This window comes from Amblyomma maculatum, chromosome 1 (genome assembly GCF_055883805.1).
Source record: "Amblyomma maculatum isolate TAMU_Amacu chromosome 1, ASM5588380v1, whole genome shotgun sequence".
NCBI classification, from domain to species: Eukaryota; Metazoa; Arthropoda; class Arachnida; order Ixodida; family Ixodidae; genus Amblyomma; species Amblyomma maculatum.
Window position 1 is genome coordinate 362,940,153 of NC_139344.1, and position 24,508 is coordinate 362,964,660.

Sequence of the window (24,508 nt, forward strand, 5' to 3'; positions counted from 1 at the left end):
TACTCGGCTAACGTATTGTACGTGCACAGAGACGTATGTGACAAGCAGCGTACAGTTTGTATATTTGTTTTAAGAACGCTTTAGTACAGATTTCTCTTCTTGGTGATAGAGTTGCCCCTGTCCTAGTTTCTCCCATTTTTATTGGCGTAAACGTTTTATCTAAAAATATGAAAAGGGTTCCAGACCTTTTGTGCTTTCTTTACTTATGACTTTTGAATCAATAAAACAGATTTCCTATTAATTTATGACATCTAGAGCAAGAAACAGAACTTTACACACAGAAATATGACTAGAGTTCCAGGAAGTTTCTTTTTTTTTTTTTCATTGATTGCAGCAAGCTGTAGTGATATAACTGTTCCAGCGCATGGTTAGGGCGCTCTACTCCTCTACCGAAGTACGCGGAATCGGGTCCCGGCCGTGGCGACCGCTCTTTTTTTTTTTTTTTTTGTGGCGGAGAAAAGCAAGGCGTCTGTGTGCTCTGCGATGTCGGGGCACAATAAAGAACACCAGAGGGTCAAAAAACTGCTGAAGCCCTTAACTACGGCGCCTCATAGCTGTCACTTTGAGACGTTAAACTTGATAAACAATAAACCACGAACCATCTTACTAAGCACGAATACACGTTAACAACAGGTGGTTTGCATATCACAGTCGATTACTGCTGCTGTGAGCAGTAGCAAAGCAGCGAAATGACAAACGAGACACTCTAAGTGTGATTGCTCTTTTTTTTTTTTTTTAGAGCGCAGCTCTTTGCGCCCGTTCTTGCCTTCTTGCCTTTGCGTCGTCGGCGCTGTTTCCCCTTGTAACCAGCTCCGCAGCCGGGGCAGCGCGTTTCTGAAGTACTTCTAGGTGGCATTGGCCCCTGCCGCCACCGTTCGCCGCTGCGTGTACCTTCCCCCCTCCCCTCGTGTTCTCGCTGCGCGTGCTACTGCAGCCACCGGCGTTCGCCGCTGCGTGTATCCTCCCCCTCCTCGTGTTCTCCGGTTGCCGCGCGCGCTCCTGCCGCCACCGTTCGCCGTTGCGTGTGCCTCCCCCTTCCTCCGTGCCGGCGACCACGCGTGTTCTCCGATTGCAGCGCGCACTCCTGCCGCCACCATTCACCGCTGCGTGTATCCCCCTCCCTTCTTCCTACGGGGCGGCGACGGTGTTCTCCGGTTGCTGAAGCGCCTGCTCGTCATCAACGGATCACGGTGCGGGCACGGTGCATGCAAGCCGAAACGCAGAGCCACGTTGACCTGACTCGCTAGCAGGGTCAGCAGCATCAGTCAGTGGCTGCTATCTCTTCGCAGCGCAAAGTTCCTATGGGTCCACGCGCTGCCTCTAGCGATCTCCCGATAACCTAATTGCTCTCTTCATTTCTCTGAGCACAAAGCTTCCTTCATGACAGTCAAGAACTGTTAGTGGAGTGTTTCTTGAAGGAATATGTGTGAGACATAAAAAAGCTGTATGTAATTGTACACGTCTTGTTCGAAATCTTTTCCTCAATATATCAGAAAGGTGAAACAGCAGATGAGCTGCGGTCTTATATCATATCAAGAAGTAACGTAATCATTGACAAATTTTTCTTTTTTTGTGGCCTTACTGTGCAAATCCTTCAAACAATCATGTGAGGCTTTAGAATAAGTAAGAAATATGAGGGAAATAGGCAAGGAAACATTATAAACTAGCGAAAGAAGCTGACGAATTCGATGTAGAGAGAGCACTTGTACTTTGTATGCCAGAAACGTGTATTGGGAAGGAATTCAGGCTTTGATTCACGTTTACTCAAGCCGGTGAGAATGTTCCGGTAACTGTATGCTATTGTTAATCTGAAAACGTGTTATACGCATCCAATCCAGGGCGGCTGATTAACCACTCCATACCAACACAAATTACTTGGCTTACTTGAGTACTTACTTACTATTACTACTTACTTGAGTAAGTAATTACCTAAATTACTAGTTAAATAATTAATTAATTATATTACATGAGTACTGCGACAAATAAATTGAATGCGATTTGCAAATTTCAGTGGAAAACATCGTGAAACCTACTGCGGCAGTCTGTCACACGCCAGCTTCGATGCTTCTTTTCTGCTTGCCTTATCATATCTGCCTTCACTACAAGGACCTTAAGTGCATGGCGATGTATTCAAGTTGGCCATGACCGTCTAAGTGCTGGTAACAGCGCGCTGGGCACTCTTGCCATCCCTGGAATGGCGAAAACAATAAGCTGAAAATACTGAAGGATAACTCTGTGGGTTTTTCATTCTTTGCAATCGTCTTTAGCGCTCTTTTTCCAATAGCAGTCTTTATCAGCTCATCCAGCTGACCGTTTTACTAATGATAGCATTACGTCTAAACAAATCTCGTTGAGGCAGCGAAGCTTCCACTGATTAGCTCCTGATCTGTGTGGGGCAACTCCGCCACGAATACGGCATGTGTAAATCTATCGGCTTAGTTAGGGGGGAAATTCACTCCTTGTTTCAACGATAACTGTATTGACCCATGGAGAATCGAGTGCCTCTTCAAATTGCAGACACACTAAAAATGCTGCTGATACAGTCCACTGTTGATTTCAAATCAGCTGCACTAAGACAGGAATGCTTGAGTCTTAACATATGCTTGCCGCCTTCTACTTTGATCACTGCCTCACCAAGCTATCCCGGGCATACATAGTTCACTTAAAACCTCATGGTTAACTCTGACGTAATATAGTTTACTCTCAATTTTAGTTACTTCAGCCCGCTCGTTTTTAATACTGAGAGCTTTCGGAAAATGGTTGCGAAAATATATTCAGACTCCTCCGTATTTGTCCGCGAGGTAACCTAAATTTGAACCCTGAGGAACAAGCAGAGCGTTAACTCTTAGGTTAGCCTTCGCGGACAACGTCTTTTAATGCGCCAGAAAAAGTGATTTTTCGCGCTAAAAAATAAATATTCAAACGAACCCACGTATGATACACTAGCTTGCACCATGAGCAGCAGGCTCTCAAAGGTCAACTACCTCACAGGCGCCTTGCGGCGTTTTCTTTTTTTCTTTCTTTTTTTTTTTTTTTTTACTCCGTCAGAGCCCGCCCTTGGGCGCACACAGCGTACACACAGTGCGCAGGCATCGTTAGTGACACCACTTGCGCCATTGGCGCCAAAACGATTTCAGGTGGTGCAAAACACACGAATTGCACTGGTGCTAAGCAGATGAGACGACATCGCGGTTCAACAACCTTACCGAAACGCTTGCTAGTGAAAACATTGTTTTGTGGACGGTATAAAATCTGAAGCGCGTTGCCAGCACCGTTATAAGCTCCAACTTCCACGCCACTGCGTCATTTCTCATACCTAGAAAGCTTAAACGTCAATTTTTAATCATTTTTATTGCATTTGGAAGTACTAACTGTCTTGGCTATGACGTCAGTTCTCGCAGTTGTAGCAGTTGCCTGCGCTACTTTCGCCTGCATCCTCGCCGGCATAAATCCTGATACGTTATTGCATGATAGGCCCGATCTTGGTATCTACCAGGACATCAGCAAGGTGAAATCAATTTTCTTCTACATTTCGGATTATGTGCTTGCGTGGGGAATGCCTTTGCGCTGTTTTGCAAACGTTGCCCACTTGCTGATCGAGTGCACACCTGGAAGCATTTACTTGCGCGCAGCATATATTCACGACTGCAAATATAGCGTCCGCGTGCGTAATGCGAAAATGTTGATAAGCACGTTTAGATTCGACAGTGCCTCAACTGAAAGCTCCGCTTCCTAAACAAAGTACGCCAATTCTTTGCAAAAACAAACAGTGAAGAGACTAGCAAAATATTTATTTATATACGATAATACACACAAGGCTTCCCTTTAACCATGTCTATTGAAAGTGATGTCGATGGACTAAGGGTAACGTGGTTACTTGCGATCCCAGGAGCAAGGATTTGGTTGATGCTTGGCGCCCTCATTCTTTTCAGCGCAATGAATTTACCTTACACTCTTAGGAGTCATAACGAATTGTAACGACCCTACAGATCAGTGAAGACATACCTATTAACATGACCACTGCTGTAATTTGTGCTCATGTTGGGGTGCTTGATTTACACGCCTGTGGTCGTGTGGGCGTAGCGTCACGACCCTGTTCAAATGCAGATTTCCATTACAAGACATCCGGAAATTCCTTCGAACGTCCGCGAAAGCTGAAACATTGCCACGTTTAAATCTGTTCCTGTCGCTGGTATCGAACTGCGCTTTGTTTGTTTCTCCTTCTTCGTATGCCGCCAAGCTTCGTCCTATTTTTAAAGTTAACGCAGCAGCATTTTGGTGGTTTGTTCATAAGCTTTGATTGCAGGAAGTGCGGGGCTCTAATTTTCAATGGGATCAGCTCACACTAAGCGCACAGGGGCAGGTTTTTCCACGGCATCTTTGAGGAGAACGACCTGAAGTAAAAGGTACTTCAGGCAATATCTAATAAAGCTAGCACTTTACCTTTGGTTGATCGGCTGGTTTAGGGGGATTAACAGCCCATGGGACTCATACTACGACAGACTTCACAATTTAGGCTTCCGGAAATTGCGACCGCCTGGAGTTCTTTAACGTGTTGTGACATCGAACAGCACACAAGCGCCTTGCTCCTCGCCTCCATCGAAAAGCGGCCGCTGCGACCGGGATGCGATTCTACATTCTAGAGCATAGAAGTCTAGCGCCGTAACCACTGCACCTCCGCGGTTGGCTTTACAAATGACGCTCATTTGTTGACATTCATTTCAGTCATGAAATGGATGTTGGGTTGCGTTGTTGGATTGCATGACGTCAGATGACCACGTGACACGGTCGAACTAACAGGTGCTGCCATCTCGAACTTCGCCTTCGAGTGGGAGTGTGAGACGGGAATACAGCCTTCCAGCAACCATGGATCCCCATCGAGTTAAGCACGTGGCCCGTATGTTACGTAAGCACTTTGTAAGGGTTGGTTGATACTGCGTTTATCGGGTAGTTTTATATAATGTGGTAGCTTACGACTGTGCTTTACAAATGACGCTCATTTGTTGACATTCATTTCAGTCATTAAAACCATCATCTTTGTCATGGTTATTGTACTTTCTATCATTATCAGGATTCAAGGGCATGAATATAGCAAGTGCTGGTTGTCAGGTGACATGGTAGCACACTTAATGGTTGTTGGATTGCGTGACGTCAGATGACCACGTGACACGGTCGAACTAACAGGTGCTGCCATCTCGAACTTCGCCTTCGAGTGGGAGTGTGAGACGGGAATACAGCCTTCCAGCAACCATGGATCCCCATCGAGTTAAGCACGTGGCCCGTATGTTACGTAAGCACTTTGTAAGGGTTGGTTGATACTGCGTTTATCGGGTAGTTTTATATAATGTGGTAGCTTACGACTGTGCTCTAATGAGTAAGAATGTATCAATAGATACACTGATTTAAAGTTCCCTAATTATACCCAGCAGCAATGGGCATGTGAGCGAAAGTGTAATAGCGAAGGGAGCTGGCAAATGGGAGACATTAACGCAGTCACGTCATAACCTTGAAGGCGGAGCTTAGGTATCCCCCAGATTTTATTGCGAAAGTAATACTACTCTAGGTTTAGAGCCTTCAGCCTAGCGCGGCGGTAGCCACGTCTTACCCACGTGACGCTGTGACGTCACACCCCACGTGACACACGGGCTGGCAGGAGCTGCCAACTTGGGTCTTTCGTTTCACATGGGACGGTTATGTCAGAATCGGATTGCTTGGACCTTGGCATTCACGTTACCCCTATAGGCCACTAAGGCATGTTACACGGCTTGGGTAAAGCGGGGCTTTATATGTGGGCTGAGGAAGAAGAGAAAGAGAATAAGAACCCTAGGTCACCCGCAGCTAATGCTTCCGCTCAATATTTGATTCCGCAGCGTTGAACCCTCGTAATTTTTTTTTTTTTTACTTCTAATAACGATTGTTTAGCGTACCAAGGACACATATTACTTTACGAGTGGCGCAAAGCATGTGTCACTAAGCGAGTTGGTCTCCCTAACGACACCTACCTACATAGCGGTGAAGAAAATCAGGCAATATTAGAAGACAAAAATCCATGAACTTCTGTAACGGAAGCCGCGCAGTGCTTTCGAGAAGCAAGGACGGTTACGTGTGCAGAAAATTGACAATTAAACAGGATTTGTGCGATATGATCTACAGTTACCTACGCAAACTCTCCTGATTTGAGCCAGATCCCATGACTCTCGACAGGCAAACGAGTATGGATCATGACACGGAAACAGACCGAGGTTACGACGAAGCAAGGAAATTGAACAGGACTTATCCTGCACTCAACGCTAGCTATACATGTGATGATTATGTAGTAGGTTTTGGAACAAAGCCGTGCAGAGTCTGGCTCTACTTGGTATGTGGCCTTCTGATAGGAGCAGAAAGATGGTCCAGGCTTCCATGCAACCAATTTCGTGTCCATTTCTTAAAGACCGCGTAATATCACGATTTTTGAAGGTCGTCTCATTCCTTTCAAGGCCATAACGGTTTCACGTATTTTGCTTCGGCTGGGTGTTTCGCATCTACCGAGAATGATGCTAGGACGATACCATTTAATAGTGTTATATTTGTTCCTTGCAGTTCTAGGAATACAAAAAGCTAGGCGTTCATTTGCCAATTCCTATTGCTATTCTCCCCGCTCTCACCTAATAGTGACTTGAGATAGTTGTTTGCCATTTGTGTGACAGGCTGTTGCGGATGAGTGCGATGAACAAAAGAACTGCAGAGGTCTAAAGCGGCTACACCTTGGATCCTACGTAGGAATTAGTTTGGCGTAGTTTATCTTGTTATGTGGTAGATGCAAATGGCGCCGCCTGCCACAGGCACGCTGATCGGGATAACCATGAGGTATGTTGCGCAATTTGCTAGGCGGGATAGCCCCGCTTTAAGTACACCGCATGAACGTGCCTGTCTAACCCGGGATACTAGGATTCCGGAAAGGTGGACCAGGATTTTACTCTTCCATACTAACGTTGATGCCCAAGCTGGCGGCGCCTGCCCTTCCGACGACGCAGGAAATGGGGAGCCGGTTAGGCTTCCTGACGCAGCGCTTTCGCCAAAGACACCACGCGTACGCACCAGATACGCACAAAGCGAATGTAGTTCCGGGTGGCTCATTAGGCTAGTCACTCCGAGTTGTTCGATATTATAGCCGCAGGCTTCAAAGCATTCAAAATGTGATAACTTACACTGGCGGCGCCTTCGCAGCCCTTGTCGAGTATTGCGTAAAAGATTGTTCATAATTTCCATGTACTCAATGCTGTTCGCAGTGCACGTCCCAAGGCACTACCTGGTACGTAATGTACCGCAACGCGGAAAAAGGCAAATTCGGGCCAGGTGACCGCTGCCTCAGGGACACCCAGATAAGCGAGGTGGCTAACGACAAAGCTCGCTTCCGCTTCCGCTACGGCACCGGACAAGAAAGGTAGGCGCCTCCCTCTATTTGAATCATCTCGACACCCATTTGCGATGTCGTTTCATCACCAGACACTTCGTAACATGTCTTGAGCATGTTTTTTTTTTACAGATTTAAAGGCGAAATAACGCATCATCAATGTAGTCAGGTACCTGTGGCAAATAGAGTCCTCACTGTGCACTTATCTGGTCATCTTTTTCAAGCAATGCTTCAAAAATAGGCGCTGGGGGCAGCATTAGATATTATTTATCTTTTCTTAACATGCTTCCGGCTCCGAGTAGCTCATTCAGTCTACGCTTGTCTCACCTTGCCTTCGGATTATTTATAACCTTCTCGGTGACACAGGTCGCCGAGCACCTCCTACGGAAGATGAAGAAGAAGCAGTGGAAAAAAGGGAGTAGGTCGCTCGAGAAGAGGTGAGACCGGTGGCCGTGCCGTATGTGCACAAGTTTGCCCACAACCTGAAAAAAGTTGCGAGTAGGCATGGAGTGCCACTCGTCATTTCGGCCACCCAGAAGCTCGGAAGCATTTGCCCTCGAATAGCAAAAAGAACGAAAAAAGGAAACGAATGAGGCTGTGGTGCCAGGCATGGGTGACCATTCATGAAATGTGCCGAAGGGATTGTTTATGAAGTTCCCCTTTTTTGCCGTTGTTCCTACATCGGGCAAACCGGGCGATGTGTTAATGAGCGAATCAGGGAACATGAACGAAACGTAGAGCAAAGTAAATAGGGCCCCAATTTACCGAAGCATACCACTTTCCTCCCTTCAAGTATTTGTGAACGCTGTTTTTCGTATGTGTGCATTCTGGTAAGGAGTGGTAATACGATAGCCAGAGAACTAATTGAAGCGTTTTATATCGGTAAAAGGCAATTTGTACGTCAGCGACACGTCGATAAATCTGTATAAGGCACAGAAAACGTTTCTTTAGCATTGCTTAACGTGTACTGCAGGATTCTGAATGTGTTCCTTGCGCATGCGCCGGCAGTGGTATATATGCACGTGTTTTCTGCAAAATAAATCAGTTATGAGTTGCGCTCTGTCCAGTTTTTCTTTTCTTGTGTGTATGCATGTGATTTTGGCGCCTTTAAATTAAAAGCAAATGTTACATTGACTTCAGCCAGGCCTATATTTACTAATTTAGCCAGGTTTATATTCAGTAATGTATCAATCAAATAGACGTTATTTTATATTTTGATATATAGATGAGCATAACAGACAGCAGAAAGAAAATTCTGCTTCCGGCTGAAAGTTCTTTCCACCGCACGCTTTCATGTGAATACTCTGGCTTAAATCATCGGCTTTAAAAATTGAAAAAAAAAATACTGTGAACGCAGTGCGCGAGCTTAAACCTCTTTCATCTTTAGAGACCCACCATCATCATCGCTCGCCGCTGGTCGAGGTAGCTTGCGTTGTTTGCCAGGTGATCCTGAAAGGACAGACGTTCGTTGAAGTGCTGTCCTACAATACGAAAAAAAAAATAACGTTTACTCAGTCCTTAAGCGCATATTATATTTCTGCGATTGCTTCTTTTACAAGTATCTCGCTGTTTCAAAAAAGGGCTGTTACTGACTGATGTGAGACTGACATTGGATTCTTGGATCTTTGCAGGAACGCAACATTTGCATTTATGTCGTCTCAAGGACAAACAGGCAAAAACATAATCAAAATTCAGCTCGACGGAGGTAAGCATACCCTGCACAGTAGGCAGTTCACTAGGAATACAAGTAAATAATGGGAGTAGAGAACCGGAGTTGAGGCCAGAATGTAGGGAATCAGGGGCAAAAGATAAGAATTAATCTAAATATTGCCCAAAATCTCTATTCTACCCTCAATTCTCAATTCCCTGGCAATGCCAGTTGCTTTTATTTTCAGCTCGTTTCGATTTCCGACTGTTAGCTAAGCTTAATATACTCTTATTCTCGTGCTATAGTTGCTCGTACTGCGAGATTCTAGAGACGACACTCAGCTGTAGCTGCTGTTTGAGTGGGCTTTGTGCCTTGGCTCACCTTTGCAAGTATCTCGGTGAAAGCAGATGATCTGAATACCGGACTTCGCATTAGACTGATTTTGTGTCAATGTATAACGACTCCTGTGAAAGCTACTCCTATGGCTCTCTTCTGGAGAACACCTTGAGGAAAGTCGCACTCCCACGAAATGTGTTTATTTTACTCGGCAGGCTCTAGTGTTCATTTCCAGCTTTGTTGCACGCGCACACATGGTCGACGAGCTTCAGAAACTTTCTTAACGAAATCTTAAAGCAATGATATAAATTGTATTTTCATTCCCTTCTCTGATTAGACCCTAAGGCGGCCTTGCACGACCTGCTATTCGTGGACTGCAGATACTGCAGGATTATTAAGAGTCAGAGAGGTAAGTATTGTTCCTTGAATTGACTCTGCACACCAACATCTCCAATGAAATAATTTTATTGTAGCGCTCACAAATTTGGCGTTCACCGAGTTTTATACTGAAATATTCGCTAGGGACCCACGAATGCGCAGTTGTACAGATGTACAGTACAGGAAAAATGATGTACGAGATCCTTTGAGGATGTAGCGCAAACTCAACAGTTGCTGATGCTGTTATCACCAGGCTGCTTTGAACCGAATGTGCATTGCATCAAACGGTAGCGTTCAGATAGTGTTCGCGTAATGTGGCACAAACAGTGAAAGTTATCGTAGATGTGTAGCGGAGTCTCGGCGGTGTATGCTCTCTTTAGTTACTCATACGTAACCGATGAAAATGGGACATCGTGCGCACAGGTCTTCTGACCGATGACAATGGTAATCTACTAGTGCCTAATAACCAGATACGTGCCAAACAATGTGCGCAATTTTTGATTTAGATGGGAGTTTATAGAAACATATACTCCGTACCTTTTCTACGGAAGGTGCAGTCTGTTCATTGGTGTAACACGGCCCCGCACTGACCATCGCAGACCCAAAATGCACGCTCTCTGTGACCGAGCGCTCTCTTCGCCATGGACTTCCCCAGCATTGCGCATTCCTCTACGACCTGTTCTGCGGGACTGAGCACACGTACCAAGTCTCGGACGCCAGCTGTCTTGGAGACGACAAGAAGCAGGGATAACAGCATGCGCCTGAAAGCTCCCCGCGGAAAGACCTTTCCGCGCGTGTGTGCAGAAAATAAAAGGGGACAGAGAAAATCTGCTCTATTTTGGACTGTCATCAAGATCTATCACTGTGCGTCTGTTTAAACGTCAAGGCTTGGTCATTTAAATATGGCCAGAAAATCTAATGTTGTGAACCCTAGTAAGAGCCATAAACAAATAAAGCAAACATGGGTATATCACGTAGGTTGATAACATGTGGTCGGTAGGCGAATACACTGCACTAAGTGCAGCTTAAAAGAAACTACGTGTCCGCTACAGTGCTTATTTGCGCTTTATGGCAAATGAGTGCGCTCTGATTCACACCTAAACGCATAGCTCGTCAGTGGTGCAGTGCTTCATTCCCTTCGTCAATGAAGCATAGACTACGTCGCGGTATCTGCATGCTATATGTACAGTCGCCCATAGACTTGACACGAATGACAGAAGGCGGGGCTCAGACTGACGCCAGCGCCACGAAGCGATAGTCATCGGGTAGGAGGAAATGCTCTCGGTTAATTTAGGGCGCTTGGCGATAGCTGGTGCACAGATTGCTTGGGGTGATTTTTCGACTAGGCCGGATCACCACGCAGACAGCTCACTCGTTACGTAGTCTTATTGACGTTTTGCTCGCGGATACGGCAGCCATCACACTCATGGCCCAGGCGTTGCAGTTTCTTTTTTTTTTCCCCCGCGGAAACTTGAAATTACGCCTTAAGCTTCCCGCGCTAGCGCACCTCCCGAGTTTCATGCGATGCCTGCGGATCTTACAAATAAATGCTGTGTCGTAGTCAAGGAAGGAAAAAATTCAGTTCAGTTCAGTCGTGTCCGACTTTTCGTGACCCTATGGACCATATCACACCACGCTTTCCGGTCTCTCACTATCTTCCTAACATCACATAACTTCACCTGCAGCGCCTCGAGGATGCCATCTAACCATCGCGTTCGCTGCCTACCCTTTCTCCGATGACCTTCAACCTTTCCCAACATCAAATCTTTCTCCAGCGACTCCTCTCTTCTCATCAGATGACCAAAGTAGCTGAGCTTTAGCTTTAGAATTTGTCCCTCCAATGAGCAGTCACTGTTTATGGACGACAATATCGACTGATTTGATCTTCTGGCCGTCCACGGAACTTTTAAGAGTCTTCGCCAGCACCACAATTCAAACGCGTCAATTCTTCGGCGTTCAGCCTTCTTCACAGTCCAACTCTCGCATCCATACATCACAACTAGAAATACCATAGCACAAGTTATACGGATCTTGGTTGGCAGTGTAATGTCTCTGCTCTTTACTAGGCGGTCAAGGCTAGCCATAGCTCTCTTTCCCAGAAGCAGGCGTCCCCTAATTTTATGGCTGCAGTCTCCCTCTGGGGTAATCTTGGAGCCCAAGAAGAGAAAATCTGTCACTGCTTCCACTTCTTGTCCCTTGATGCTCCAGGACTTGATAGGGCAAGCTGCCATGATCTTTGCCTTTTTAATATTCAGTTTAAGCCCAAACTTCTCACTCTCTTCTTGTACGCGCATCAGAAATCTCTTGAGTTCCACTTCCCTTTCTGCCATTAAAGTGGTATCATCCGCATATCTAAGGTTGTTGATACGTTTCCCAGCAATCCTACACGGATTCAAAGCTGCTGAGCCGAGTGTGGAACGAAAGCTTTGAATGTGGGCGACCGAGCGATGCATCAAACGTAACCAGCGTTTCGTTGAACGCATCAAATTTCACCGGTGTTTTAAGTGGTGGTGGTAAAGGTGTTTATTGCATCTAGGTATAGGGGACACTCATGCTCCGCCTTAAGAGGTATGACGCGATAGCGTAGGCTACAAACCCACATATAAAGCCCCGCTTTAACCAAACCATATGAACGCGCCTTGTGGCCTTTAGGTGTAACGTGAATTCCAGGGTCCTAGCAGGCTGATTCTGACATAACCGTCCCATGTGAAACGAGAGACCCAAGTTGGTAGCTTTTGCCACGGTGCCACGCCGACGGCTTGAAAACCTACAATAGCGTAGCTTTCGCTACAAAAACAAGCAGCACAGCAAAAGCGGACTAGAGCAGCCTATAAGGTTTGACAAGGAATAATACTACATGTTGCATAAAATTGTGTCCCGTACTTCCTACGAAGCGTGAGAGCTGCGGCAGCTTGGTGCACAATTTTGGGTTGCCAGGGTTAGAATCATGTACTTGGTTGCCCAGGCGAGTGAAGCCACACAGGTGGGCAAAACGAGATCACCAGAGAAAAGTGGCGAACGCAGGGCGTCACAAACAAGGATCTAACAACACGCACCGTGCCCCTGAGTCTCAAGCCCGAAGTTACACTGGACGACATCCCTCATCAAATGAAAGTCGAAAAAAGTTTCAGTAACGAGCGCTCTTTCAATGCGGTGATGAAGCATGGTAAAAAAAAAATTATTCAAAGCGAGGGCGCACCAGCTATCGTCATCCGCGATAAACAGGCCGAGAGCATTATCTCGAACCCGATTAGTGTCGCTTCGCGGCGCTGGCGGCAGTGCGAGCCACGCTCTCCGTCATTCGTGTTAAGTCTGCGGGCGCCTGTAGATAGAGAGTCGCGATACCTGTACATAGTACAATAGTGGTACGGAGAGGTCCTTGTTCTTATATTTCACAATAAAATTTTTTGTGGTTACTATGCAAAGAAGGATTGTTCTTCGGAGAGGATGGCTTCTGGTAAATTTTTTATCCTGCGTTTTCGTCTCTCGTACTGCACGGCAAAACAGAACGGTGGCTACGAGGTCATAATTAGTTTTACGATTTCTAAGATATAAATTTTCTTATATAATTGATAATGTCTTAATGGTCTCTCCTGCCATTAATACCATGTCTTAATGATCTCTCCTGCCACTGTAATTTTTCTAGAAATTTAAGATGGCGAACAAATGAATAAATTGCAGTGTTTGATGTCTCAATTCTCCCAATCTTTGACAAAATACCCACCTTTCTGTCCTTGAAACTAGATCAGGTTGGAAAATTCACTTCAGCTGTAGATAATTTTGCGACAACAGGCAGTGCCGGCGTGATTACAGATGTGTAAATTTCATACACACCATCTCAAAGAATTATAAAAGCTGGCTGCAGTTTATATTTAGTTAATCCTGGTTTAATTGTGAAAGAAAAGACAGAAGCTTCTTTTGCCTGCTACATTATTCTCCTATCACGCACTATCAGTGCGTTAGGGAATAAGCAGTGGCAATAAGTAGGGGAATAATTAGTGGCCTGAACTTCTTTAACCCTCACTATCGCACTGTACTCAAACGCGTTATTGCGTTTCATATCCTTCGAAAAGCAGTCGCCGCGACCGCGATCGATCCCTCATACCCCTCCTCACCAGTCGAGTGCTCTAAGGTGCTACATTATTGGGGACACTCGGTTCATCGTTTAAGGGTATGACGTGAGAGCGTAAGCTACCAGCCCACATATAAAGTCACGCTTGAGCCAAGCCGTACGTGCATGGGTGTCGTAGGGGTAACGAAAATGCAAACTGTTCTGGCAGGTTGATTCTGATATCACCCTCCCATATGAAAGGAGCGACCCGAGTAGGCTGCTCCTACCTGTGGCATAGAGGTAACCTGAATTCAAATGTCACAGCAAGCTGATTGTTTATGAGGAGATTGTAGCTACGCCTCCTCACTGCGTAGCGGCCTCTTCGCGGCTTAGCCGTATAGAAACATACTTGTTTCTCTATGGCTTAGATGCGGCCACCTGAGGTCTCGCTTTGGCTTTCGCAGTATTGTTTTCGCAAGAAAAGCACGTAACCAAAAATTTGGTCCTCGTACTTCTTTAATGCTTTGAACGGCACACATCACATTGTTCGTGAAACGAAGTTCGGGCAGCCTCGCCGGAAGAACTTTTATCTATTTACGTGTAGGTCAGTGCGATATCAGGATCTACCTGCAGCTTAAACAACCTGGATTCAGGCCGCTCGGTTAAGGCAGCTAGCGTCCGAGATAGTGTACTTGGCCGATACACCACACAGCAGGTCGTACACGAAGTGGCAGTACTGGGCCACGCTGTCTCGTAGGGACGTCGGGCGCACCCACAGGAAGCAGTGTGGCACTATAGCGACAGGAAAGAAAATCAATGAGTAACGGATAGAATCGCACAATTTATAGGAATTAGGCAATGGAGCACATTAAAATAGCGGAGATTTTATAAACTTCTGGCAGGAGCGGTATAACCTTGCTCCCAACTTTCTAATACCAATTTCAAGCTGCACAAAAATATGTAGGTTATTTCAGGTTTCTTTCTTTAAGGGTACGCCACGAAAGCGCTAACGACGCCCATGCACGAATCCTCTTTTATTCACTAATCGTTTAATTTGTGGGTCTCTTATATCACTCATAGACCTTCACGTACAGTCGCAAGCTACCGTAATACGTCAAAGACAACTCGACATAGAAAAACAATTACGAGAATTCAACGCTGCTGAACCAAACATTGAGCGAAAGCATTAGCTGTGGGAGACAGACCGTTCTTCTTCTTCTTCTTCCTCAGCCCACATATAAACCCCCGCTTTAACCAAGACGTATGAACGAGCCTCAGTGGACTATAGGGGTAAAGTGAATTCCAGGGTGCTAGCAGGATGATTCTGATATAACCGTCCCATGTGAAACGAGAGACCCAAGTTGGCAGCGCCTGCCAGCTGAGCCGCGGCTCCGACCGCGCCACGCCGACCGCTTGAGTTGGAAGCCAATATCTCGCTTTTGTGTCACGTGGGGTGTGACGTGACAGCGTCACGTGGGTAAGACGTGTCTACCGCCACGCTACGCCAACCGCTTGAGTTGGTAGCTCAGCTCTCACCCCTGTGTCACGCGGGTAAGCCGTGGCTACCGCCGCGCTATGCTGAAGCCTCGAAATCTAGAATAGTATTGCTTTCGCAAAAAAATTTAACCAAGTTGTGTGAACGTGCCTGCGTGTTTAACTCGCGGGTGGCGTGTCTAACTCGCAATTCAAGATTCCTGGAACGCCGGAATCTGGTTTCACGATCCCATCTCACTGAAAGGCGAAGCCCGAGTTTTCCCTTCCTGCAGAATGCGACCACAAGACGTAACACAACCATACGACCAAACACAGCAAGGCCACGTCAGCTGCAGCTACCACGTGCCAGAGCCATGTCCTTGATGTTACGCTCACAACACCGACGCGAAATTTTTTTGGATAACGGGATCTCTAAATCAATCTCGTTTAACTGATTCCCATTACGTATAAAATCCACATAAGTACCCACTTCCAGCACTTTTCATGACCTTACAGCGAAGGCAGTCGATGTACAAGACCTCGTGACCGGAGGTCTTGGACTCTGCAGAGAATTTAACGAGGAAGGCAGCCATTACCACTATGTAAATATTATTTTCCTGATCATGGTCTTTATTTCCAACTTATATTCCGGCCCTGCACGGTAGACGTGCCAATGAAAATGTGAGGACCGCTAACCATAACGTTAGACCGTGTCATACGATATGAAGTAAAGTGGTTTGCTATGTACAATAGACGTGGAACAAATAATGATCAGGCAAGGTTCCCAGCAAATTTCCTGCTAAAGTACCTTCCCTGAAAGGGACCCATTCATCCCAATGATAACACGAATTCCCTCGGCGAAGGTCATGTTCATAGCGGGGGCATGACACGCGCGACTCTTCGTTCCTGTTCAAAGCTTTAAGGGTTACATGGGTGTTTAATACTCGATATTTACACTGTTTATTGGCTAGGAAAAAAAAAACTTTATTTAGGGGGAACCAAACGTTCTCTTGATTTCGGGCCACAGATGTGCTAGTATTTCTCTGTCTAATGTTTATGAGGTTCTAATCGGGGGATAAATGCGTTTTGTCCACTTAATCGAGGTTGACAGTCCAAACCACCGACCGCACCCAGTGACCACGTGCGACGCCGACCACTGCTGGCCGTGCTGTTGGGAACAAAGTAAGAGCACGTGCTGACAACAAACAGGTATATATTGTTGCAGTAACAACGCCAACTAGCAATAAAACACGCTAATAAATACAGGTCGTCTGAGTCACCAGCAAGGCTACAGGTGAATGTTCGCCCACGCTAGGGCAGGGGATAAACTCCTTGAATGGACAAGCGAGCAGGCCGGAAAAGTTCCGCGAAGTCGCGCGAGGATGTGTCCACTCGCGTCGAGTTTCCCAGCCGAAGTGACTTCGGTTTGCCCGTGTGCGCGGTGACAAGATCAGGGGTGGCGCTTGTGCTGCCGCGACGCTGGCGCCATCTCTCGATAGTTAATGTTAACCACCATTGCTGGTGCACGGCCGGTCTTGAGGGAGAGGGCGCGTGCTCTTTCTTACGGCTATACTTACGGCCTTCTCAATCGCTGCGGGAACAATGGGAACTTTTCTCCTTGAGCTACGCTCTCCGCCACCGCAAGGGGCGCGACCTGCTCACTGCTCGCTCCGCGCCAGCTTCAGCGGCAGCGGGTGGTTTTTGCCTGGTTTCGTGTTGTCGCTCGCGAGTTTCGTGGTGAGTGCAGCCCCGAAATTAAAGAGAACAGAAGGTAGATGCTGCAGCGGCATGTCGTCAACGTACCACACGTGAACGGATATAAAAACACTGTCGTTCAGCAAACGTTCGACAAGCATGGCATACATTGCGGCACAGGTAGGTACTTTTGTTCATTTTGATCCGAATTTTTCCCAAGCCTGTACACGAATGAGAACAAGAAGAAAACTGAATGAGCAGTGATCACATCGAAGCTTCTTCAAGGCTAACATGACAGCAACTCGTCTGCAACAGCAAAACCGTCTTTCAGCGCTAGATGCGAAACCATTCATGTAGCACCGAAGATGAAAATAATTTCATAAAAATGTAATGTAAATTGCAAAATGCTTGCATGATATAAAGTATTAGTATAACAGTCAAAGTAAACGTTGTAGGGTTTCATATACTTGGCAATGTGTGGTATTATAAACATTATTTTAATTTTGCAAATAAACATTGTTTTAATGAACTTTTTACATGATATTATGCTTAATATGAAAACAAAAAATGGTTGATATTCATGACACCACTTGTGCTCGAAGTGGTAAAAAAAGGCCAATAAATGATGAAGGTGATACTCGATGCAGTGACTTACAAATGAGTTCACCTGCTATATCGAAAGTATGCAAGAAACTTCTAAAGCGTTAAAGAAGGACACTCTCACTGAAGACTCATTTCAAGCCTTATATAGCGACCCATTGAGGCTCCCTTCGGGAAAGTAAGGTTAATGTGCTGAAGGGAATGACATATGCCAGATGCAATGGCCGTAACAGCTAGCGGCACATGACTACATTGTCAAGACGGACGTTTCATCTGAGAGCAAAATCAAGGCACGGAAGGAAGTGATGGCCTCTCTTACCATCCCATTTTCCACTGTCACATATTCCGGTTCACCTTACGTCGCTGGATATATCGTTTAGTTAATCAACTTCGGGTCTGACGCTTGCAGCCCCATGTAGTACGCTCTTCTACGAGGACAATGTTCTAGTGGACTGCATTATCCGAAACCAGAGCTTGTTGCCCTATTGGGCAAACCTTTCTTTTTCGAAAAAGCTGCCGTGCATCTGCTGCACACAAATGTTCTCGAAGAACTTAAGATCCTGATTCAGTCAGCATGTCAGAACTCAACACTGAGTTGCCAGAAAGGAATTTACAACAGCTATGTTATTAGGTCTGTTTCTTTGATATTTGAAAAATTTCTCAGAAATCTTCTTCTCAATTAATTATACCAGGAAAGTGACAGAGAAGACCGAAAGACCAACTCCTTACGGGCACAAGCCGTGTAGGAAGATTTTGAGCCTGAATTTTCTAGACGCAGGTCGCATTTTGATGAATTGATGAATATATAGTGCAATGTGTAACTTTGAAGGAAATTTTTTTTATTGTTTGCTGCTCTTTTCGATTCTGCTTAACTGTTTATGCCCATTTCATTGATTAAAAGTAGTCGCGAGACTACATATACATCTTCGGTCTTTCAACCGACTGATACGTTTTGAACGAAGCTAGAAAACCCAGTCTACTAGACAGGTGAAATTTTTACTATATGAGTAAATTTTTGTTATTTACTCTGAATCTGAGACGCGCCATGAATTTTTGCCGGTGCCTCTTCTGATATAAACGAAAACGGTAGCGCGGTTGACAGAATCTCCACCCAACACTTCACCATGCACTCACGTCAGGTTGCGCTACACCTGCTTAAAACATTCAAAGGCAGATTGTATAGCCTGGTAAATTTATTTTTGTACAGAACTTAGAGGTAAAAAATGTTGAAGTGTACCCGAAGCTTCATTCGACCGTGCACGGCAGCACTGACGAAGGAGCGCGCACGTGAGCGGATTGTTGGCTGTATTTTATTCCTCGTACACGATAAATGTTCGATGTTGATGACGGACTTTGTATAAACCATAAGGGGCGAAATGTCAGGACCTGCCAGTTGCAACTGACGCGGGCGAAGCTAAAAGCGAGCGCGCGTTTCCCTTGCGTGCGAACGGCTGTAGCGGAGGAGCAGCAGTGGGGCGGTGGCGACCCCACCGAGGCGCGGCGGGCGGTTGAAACAGACCCCATTGGAGAGGCCGTAAGAGAAGAGAAGTGGTCTCTCCCTCGAGACCGGCCGTGGAAAGCATGCCCTGGCCGAGAGGGAAAGCCGGCCTGTGCAGAGCGTGGTAGAGGGTCTGCAGGACCCTCCGACGAGACCCTCGCTCCCACCGCCGTCAGGCTCAAGCACAGGATCAGCAGGTCATCCGCTGGTGCTTGCAAAAACAAAGATGGATTGTTGGCGGCACCGAAGGGCACGCCAAAACAAAATACCAATGGACACGTAGAAACGTTATCAAGTAGATATAAGTGACCTGCGTACTGTAGTCATAGGCGCCTCCATGCAAGCAAGTGGGCGTGTCCGAATCAGAGAGGCTGAAAGGAAGAGCATTCTTCCTCCTCTGTACAGAGGGTGGTTGGGGGTCGGAAGGATACTACGAGGAGTCCCTCATCCCCAGGCTCAAGTACAGGATCTAACGGAAATCCGCTGGCGCTTGTAAAGCCAAGGATTAACTGTTAGCAGCAGCAGCATGCACGCCACAACAGGAAACAGAGGCCAGTAAGGCGGGGTAGCTCCGGTGAACCTGCATAACTGCCGGAACGCTCTCCGCATGCCTTTAACGAAAGTCATGGGAGGGAGCACCGGCATCCGCACGGGCCTCGTGGCTCCGTACAAAACTCGCTAGCAAAACGTGTCAGGCGGCTGTAAAATGAAAGTTCAAGTGAACAAAGCCCTTTCTAGAGTTGAATGAGAATGCTCAGTTCGTGCGAGGATACTTAAAAAGGAAAGAAACGGTCAGCCATGTGCTCCTGCTCTACAACACCACGCATGGGCCCGGCGGTTGTCTCTTCTGGAGCGGTCCAGGCAGGTACGAAAGCCTCCAGCCTAACAACCACTACGACAAAGACCGCCTTTTAAAAAAATTATAATAAAAAAAACGAAACAACGATTCTGAAAAACGGGTTACGTGCACACAGCCACGAGGAGACATCAGCACGGTGGGTTGGTCTTACTCCGCTCACCGTACGAAGCGGATTTGCGGTCGGCGCCCACCGTTCCGGGCGGTGTTGACACGCCCGGTGCCGAGATGCAATACCAGCATGCTCATCGGGCACCCGTGGCCCCAGGCGACTCGGCTCCCAGAGCCCGCGACTCCCTGAGTCGCAAAAGAGATAGATGAGAAAATATGTACAGAAAACTCGGACCCCACACACGGCTTCCATACTCACTCGCTACTGGCTTGGCGACTACGCGGGTGCTAGGCCTCGCGCTCCCTCGATGTGTACCACGTGGTTTTATAACTTAATAAACTTCTCCAAAGGGAACAACACAAAATGCGCTGAACATGTCAAAAAGTTCAAACACGCTATACAACGGAATTCACCTCGCACTCAAGAAAGCATGCCTCAGAGCCTAGTGATCGAAATTTTCTTAGGCATAGCAATTGTCATGCCCGGACAAAGAACGTCCCTTGCCAAGAACAAACAGTCGTGCAATGTTCCAAGAGCGGCCTCACGTTGGGCGCTACATAGGGAGACAGTCCGAACCGCCGACCCCATCCAGTGGTCGCGTGCGCTACGGAGCGCATGCCGACCACTGCAGGCCTTGCTGTTGGGAACACAGGAACAACACGTGCTGACAATAAACAGGCATTCATTGCTGCAGTAACAACAGCGGCAGCTAGCAATAAAACACGCTAATGAATACAGGTCGTCTGACTCACCAGCAAGGCTACAGGCGAATGTTCGCCAACGCTAGGGCAGGGGATAAACTTCGAGACCGGAGAGGGCGAGCAGGCAGGAAAAGTTCCACAAGGCCTTCGCCTCGCCGGCGACTGTGAAGTCGCGCGAGGATGCGTCCGCTAGCATCGAAATCTCCAGCAGAAGAGACCTGGGTTTGCCCGCGTGCGCGGTGACAAGATCAGGGATGGCGCTTGTGCTGCTGCGACGCTGGTGCCATCTCTCGATAGTTAATGTTAACCACCAATGTTGGCGCCATTGCGCGATAGCTAGAATAACTACCGCGAGGGAAAGCCTACCCTAAAGGGGACGATGGGAGATTGTTCCCACATGTTTAAACTGCAAATAATGTTGCTTGCCTTCCTGTTCCAAATAATGCATTGAAAATAGAAGTACCGCCAACGCGCAAAACGCGACAATACTCGTGGACGCTCACCATGCGTTTTCTGGGCTGGTATAGCAACATAACGTATATGACGAAAAGAAGCCCGCTAATAAAAGCTAGAGAAACAGAAGTTTGTAACTGAGCCTATGGCTGATGTTATTATCGTAGTTTATGTGGTGTTTTTAAACATGGTGAGACAGTCAGCTAATGGTTTAATCAGAATTTGGAACTAGTTCGTGAAGTTGTTTTTAGTTACATTACTTACTTCTTCCTTCTTACTTTCTGGCCATGGCTGTTCTCACCACAAATTCAGGACGGAATCGGTCCTGACATTTTTTCGGGGCCGATGAAAGGTCGACCTGAGTATATAGTTTTCCGTCATCGAGTCTTGTGTAGAGTACTTTTGATGGAAGAAGAAAGCCATGACACACATTGTCATTCTTTATTGCTCCTCTGTTATCAACAACTTATAAATTTATATGGGAGAAAAAAATGCTGTGAAGCGCTGAACCACAGACACGAAGTTCCACGAGCCGTCCCGTGATCACACTTGTTCAGGCTTTGACACTGTTTCTCCTGGACCTAAATGCCCTCCATAGAGACAATCTTTATGATCGACCAAAATTGACTACGGATGAACAGAAAAAGAAGCAGAGAGCATACACTTCGCTTTTCGAGTTTTCTAACATGCGACCCTATGGTTCTATGCTAGCGTGGCATCTACTTGGATGACTGTTTTATTGGCTTCATGTTAGTACTTAGAAACCTCCGGCTACCCGCATCAGCTTCAGATTTTCTAGTTAAGATGTGGAAAAAAAAAAGAGAGAAAAAAAAGAGAGAAAAAAAAACAGTGCATTTGTATTTGTGAGGGTTTTGTACAGTGGAGAAAGGTGCACAGGAGTTAGTTGTTGCTGGCACTGGTCAAAATTGGGTAAACTGCCTTTCTTGAGACATTTGTGGTAAAATGCCTGGTTCTTTCTGTATGAGAGATTAAAGGTCTCTTCGATTTGGCTGTACCAGATGCACCGGTTGAAAGAGTGCGACACTGCCGTTATCATTTTGCCGGTGCCGCACCTGCCGTCTGCACTTCTCTCCTTGTTTTGTCAAGGGGCAGGACTAGTTTTGCACGAGTTCTTGCCCCTCATGCACTCGCTCTGGAGGAGGTGCAGCTGTAAAGCTCGCCTTTGCTGGCTTTCATTTCTTGGCATATGCATGCTCTGCGGTTTCCTCACCGCCGTCATGAAGATCCTGGAGGACGCGATGGTGCTGTTTCGCCCGTCAAATCCGAACATCAGCGTTCCATTCCTGCAAGTATACCTACATTCAGACCGTGTTATCTACTAGACGTAGGGTAATTTTTGCTTTTAAAGCTTGCCAACAAAAAGAAAAGCACGAAAGCCGAATTGCGCAAAGAAGTGAATTAAAACTGAATGTCCACGAAGAGGCAAATATATGGGCAGGAATTGTTGGAAACTGATTTATTAACTAAACATAATAAGTCACACCGTTCCACATAAGGTAAAACGGAGTTAGGTAATACCTTCAAAAAGGGCCATACATATACTAAATAAAAGGTAGTGAGAAGGGTAAAGGCCGACAGCTTCATCCTGCTTCTTCAAGTTCCATAGACACAGAGGGACATTTTTCTGAGCTTACCGCAAAAGGCGGCAGCGTTCTCCGAGCTGCCTTAATTCACCTATGCTGGCCGCGTATGAAAAAGGCTGGCATATGTTTCATTGATTTGATGTCGAAGAATACAGCCATAAACTGACGAACAACCCCCGACTTTTGCGTCTACGCATTAATGTGAGCAGCCGGCGTTCTTGAACTGATATTCTTCTCGCGCCTGCAATAAAGGTATTAAAAAGCTCCCACCCCTGTAAAATTCCTTAGTGGGATTGACACTATTTCTAAAAAAAATAAATAATGTGAGCTTGGAGACCGAGCTTTAATGGCACAGCCAAAAACGGCGTCGAAGAACGAACACACAGCACTTTGATGATGATGATTCACAAATTAGGATGAAATTCCATGAAACGAAGGGTGATGATGAGTAAACGCAGATGTGGATGAAGTTCACAATATATAGGTACAATATATGCCATTTCTGGCAACAGAAACGCAAATTTCATTTTACATTGTCGTAAATAAGAAAATGTATTTCACTTATGAATGATTACGTCCCGAAAGACGTCTCTGCCTAACCTTTGGTGTCCGGTGGCGTCTCTTCCCTGAGGATTGAGAGTAGCAGCATTCAATCAAGCCGAGACAGTGTCGAAGAAAGCAGGTTTAGAACGAGCTTCTGAAAGTAAGCCCCTAAAAGCATCACAGCGGATTGCAGGAGCTCCTCATGCAGTTAGGCTTCCTCACGGCCATCAATTTCTTATTTTTATTGCGAAAGCAATACTACTCTATGTTTCGAGCCTTCAGCGTGGCGCGGCCGCACCCACGTGACAATATGACGTTACACCCCACGTGACACTAGGGCAAGAGCTGGGCTACCGTAGCTGGGCTACCAAGACTAGCAGTCGGCGTAGCGCGGCCGCACCCTCGTGACGCCGTGACGTCACACTCCACGTGACACCAGGGTGGGAGTTGGGCTACCAACTCAAGCGGTTGGCGTAGCGCGGTCGCAGTCACGGCGCAGCTCGTGACGTCACACCCTACGTGACACAAAAGCGAGATCGACTGGCAGGAGCTGCCAACTTGGGTCCCTCGTTTCACATGAGACGGTTATGTCAAAATCAGCCTGCTAGGACTCTGGCGTTCACGTTACCCCTATAGGCCACTAAGGCACGTGCATACGGCTTGGTTAAAGCGGAGCTTTATATGTGGGCTGAGGAAGAAGAAAAAGAGAAGAACGCTCGGTCACCCGCCGCTAATGCTTTCGCTGAATATTTGGTTCAACAGCGTTGAACCCTTGCAATTTGTTTTGTTATGTCCGAACTGTCCACAAGATGACCAACCTCTGTCAAGAGGGCAGAGCCACCTACATACTGAAACATGTGGGACAGTCACCCTTTTTAGAAAAAAAGTGTTTATAATTTCAATTTTTCTGCAGATCGTATGATTTCACCTGAGCAATAAAAGTACTGCAGATCACCTCTATTAGTACTCGTAGTTTTATGTTATTTATTGTCAAAAATATACTCCATGAGTTTTCTATGGACATTGAAAAGGTGTAAATAAATATTCAAGCGAACCCACGTATGATACACCAGCTTGCACCATGCACAGCAGGCTCCCAGAGGTCAAACACCTCGACTGGCGCCTTGCCGCGGTTCTTTTTTTTTTTTTTACCCCGTCTGAGCG

At 46.5% G+C, this 24,508-nt stretch overlaps 2 protein-coding genes across 2 annotated transcripts in view; one reads left to right on the plus strand and one right to left on the minus strand.

The window, feature by feature from the left end:
- The window catches only part of LOC146207965 (uncharacterized), a 33,870-nt gene extending 9,669 nt beyond the window's left edge, over positions 1-24,201 (minus strand). The window contains exons 1-2 of the mRNA XM_084577868.1: positions 24,163-24,201; positions 20,796-20,933 (exon numbers count right to left, since the gene is read on the minus strand). Of these exons, the coding sequence (XP_084433994.1) occupies positions 20,796-20,933; positions 24,163-24,201 (177 nt within the window). The remainder of the gene's footprint in view (positions 1-20,795; positions 20,934-24,162) is intronic.
- LOC146207966 (uncharacterized) lies at positions 7,284-10,571 on the plus strand. Its single transcript, XM_084596948.1, has 4 exons — positions 7,284-7,426; positions 9,028-9,101; positions 9,718-9,789; positions 10,358-10,571. Exons 1-4 carry the CDS (start codon positions 7,302-7,304, stop codon positions 10,507-10,509), a joined length of 423 nt encoding a protein of 140 aa, XP_084453074.1. The 5' UTR covers positions 7,284-7,301; the 3' UTR covers positions 10,510-10,571.
- Positions 24,202-24,508: the final 307 nt, after the last annotated feature.

Coding starts and splice junctions, on each gene's coding strand:
- LOC146207966 (XM_084596948.1), top strand. CDS start 7,302: ATGTACCGCAACGCGGAAAAAGGCAAATTCGGGCCAGGTGACCGCTGC. Junction 7,427..9,027: donor TACGGCACCGGACAAGAAAG/GTAGGCGCCTCC, acceptor GGATCTTTGCAG/GAACGCAACATTTGCATTTA. Junction 9,102..9,717: donor CAAAATTCAGCTCGACGGAG/GTAAGCATACCC, acceptor TTCTCTGATTAG/ACCCTAAGGCGGCCTTGCAC.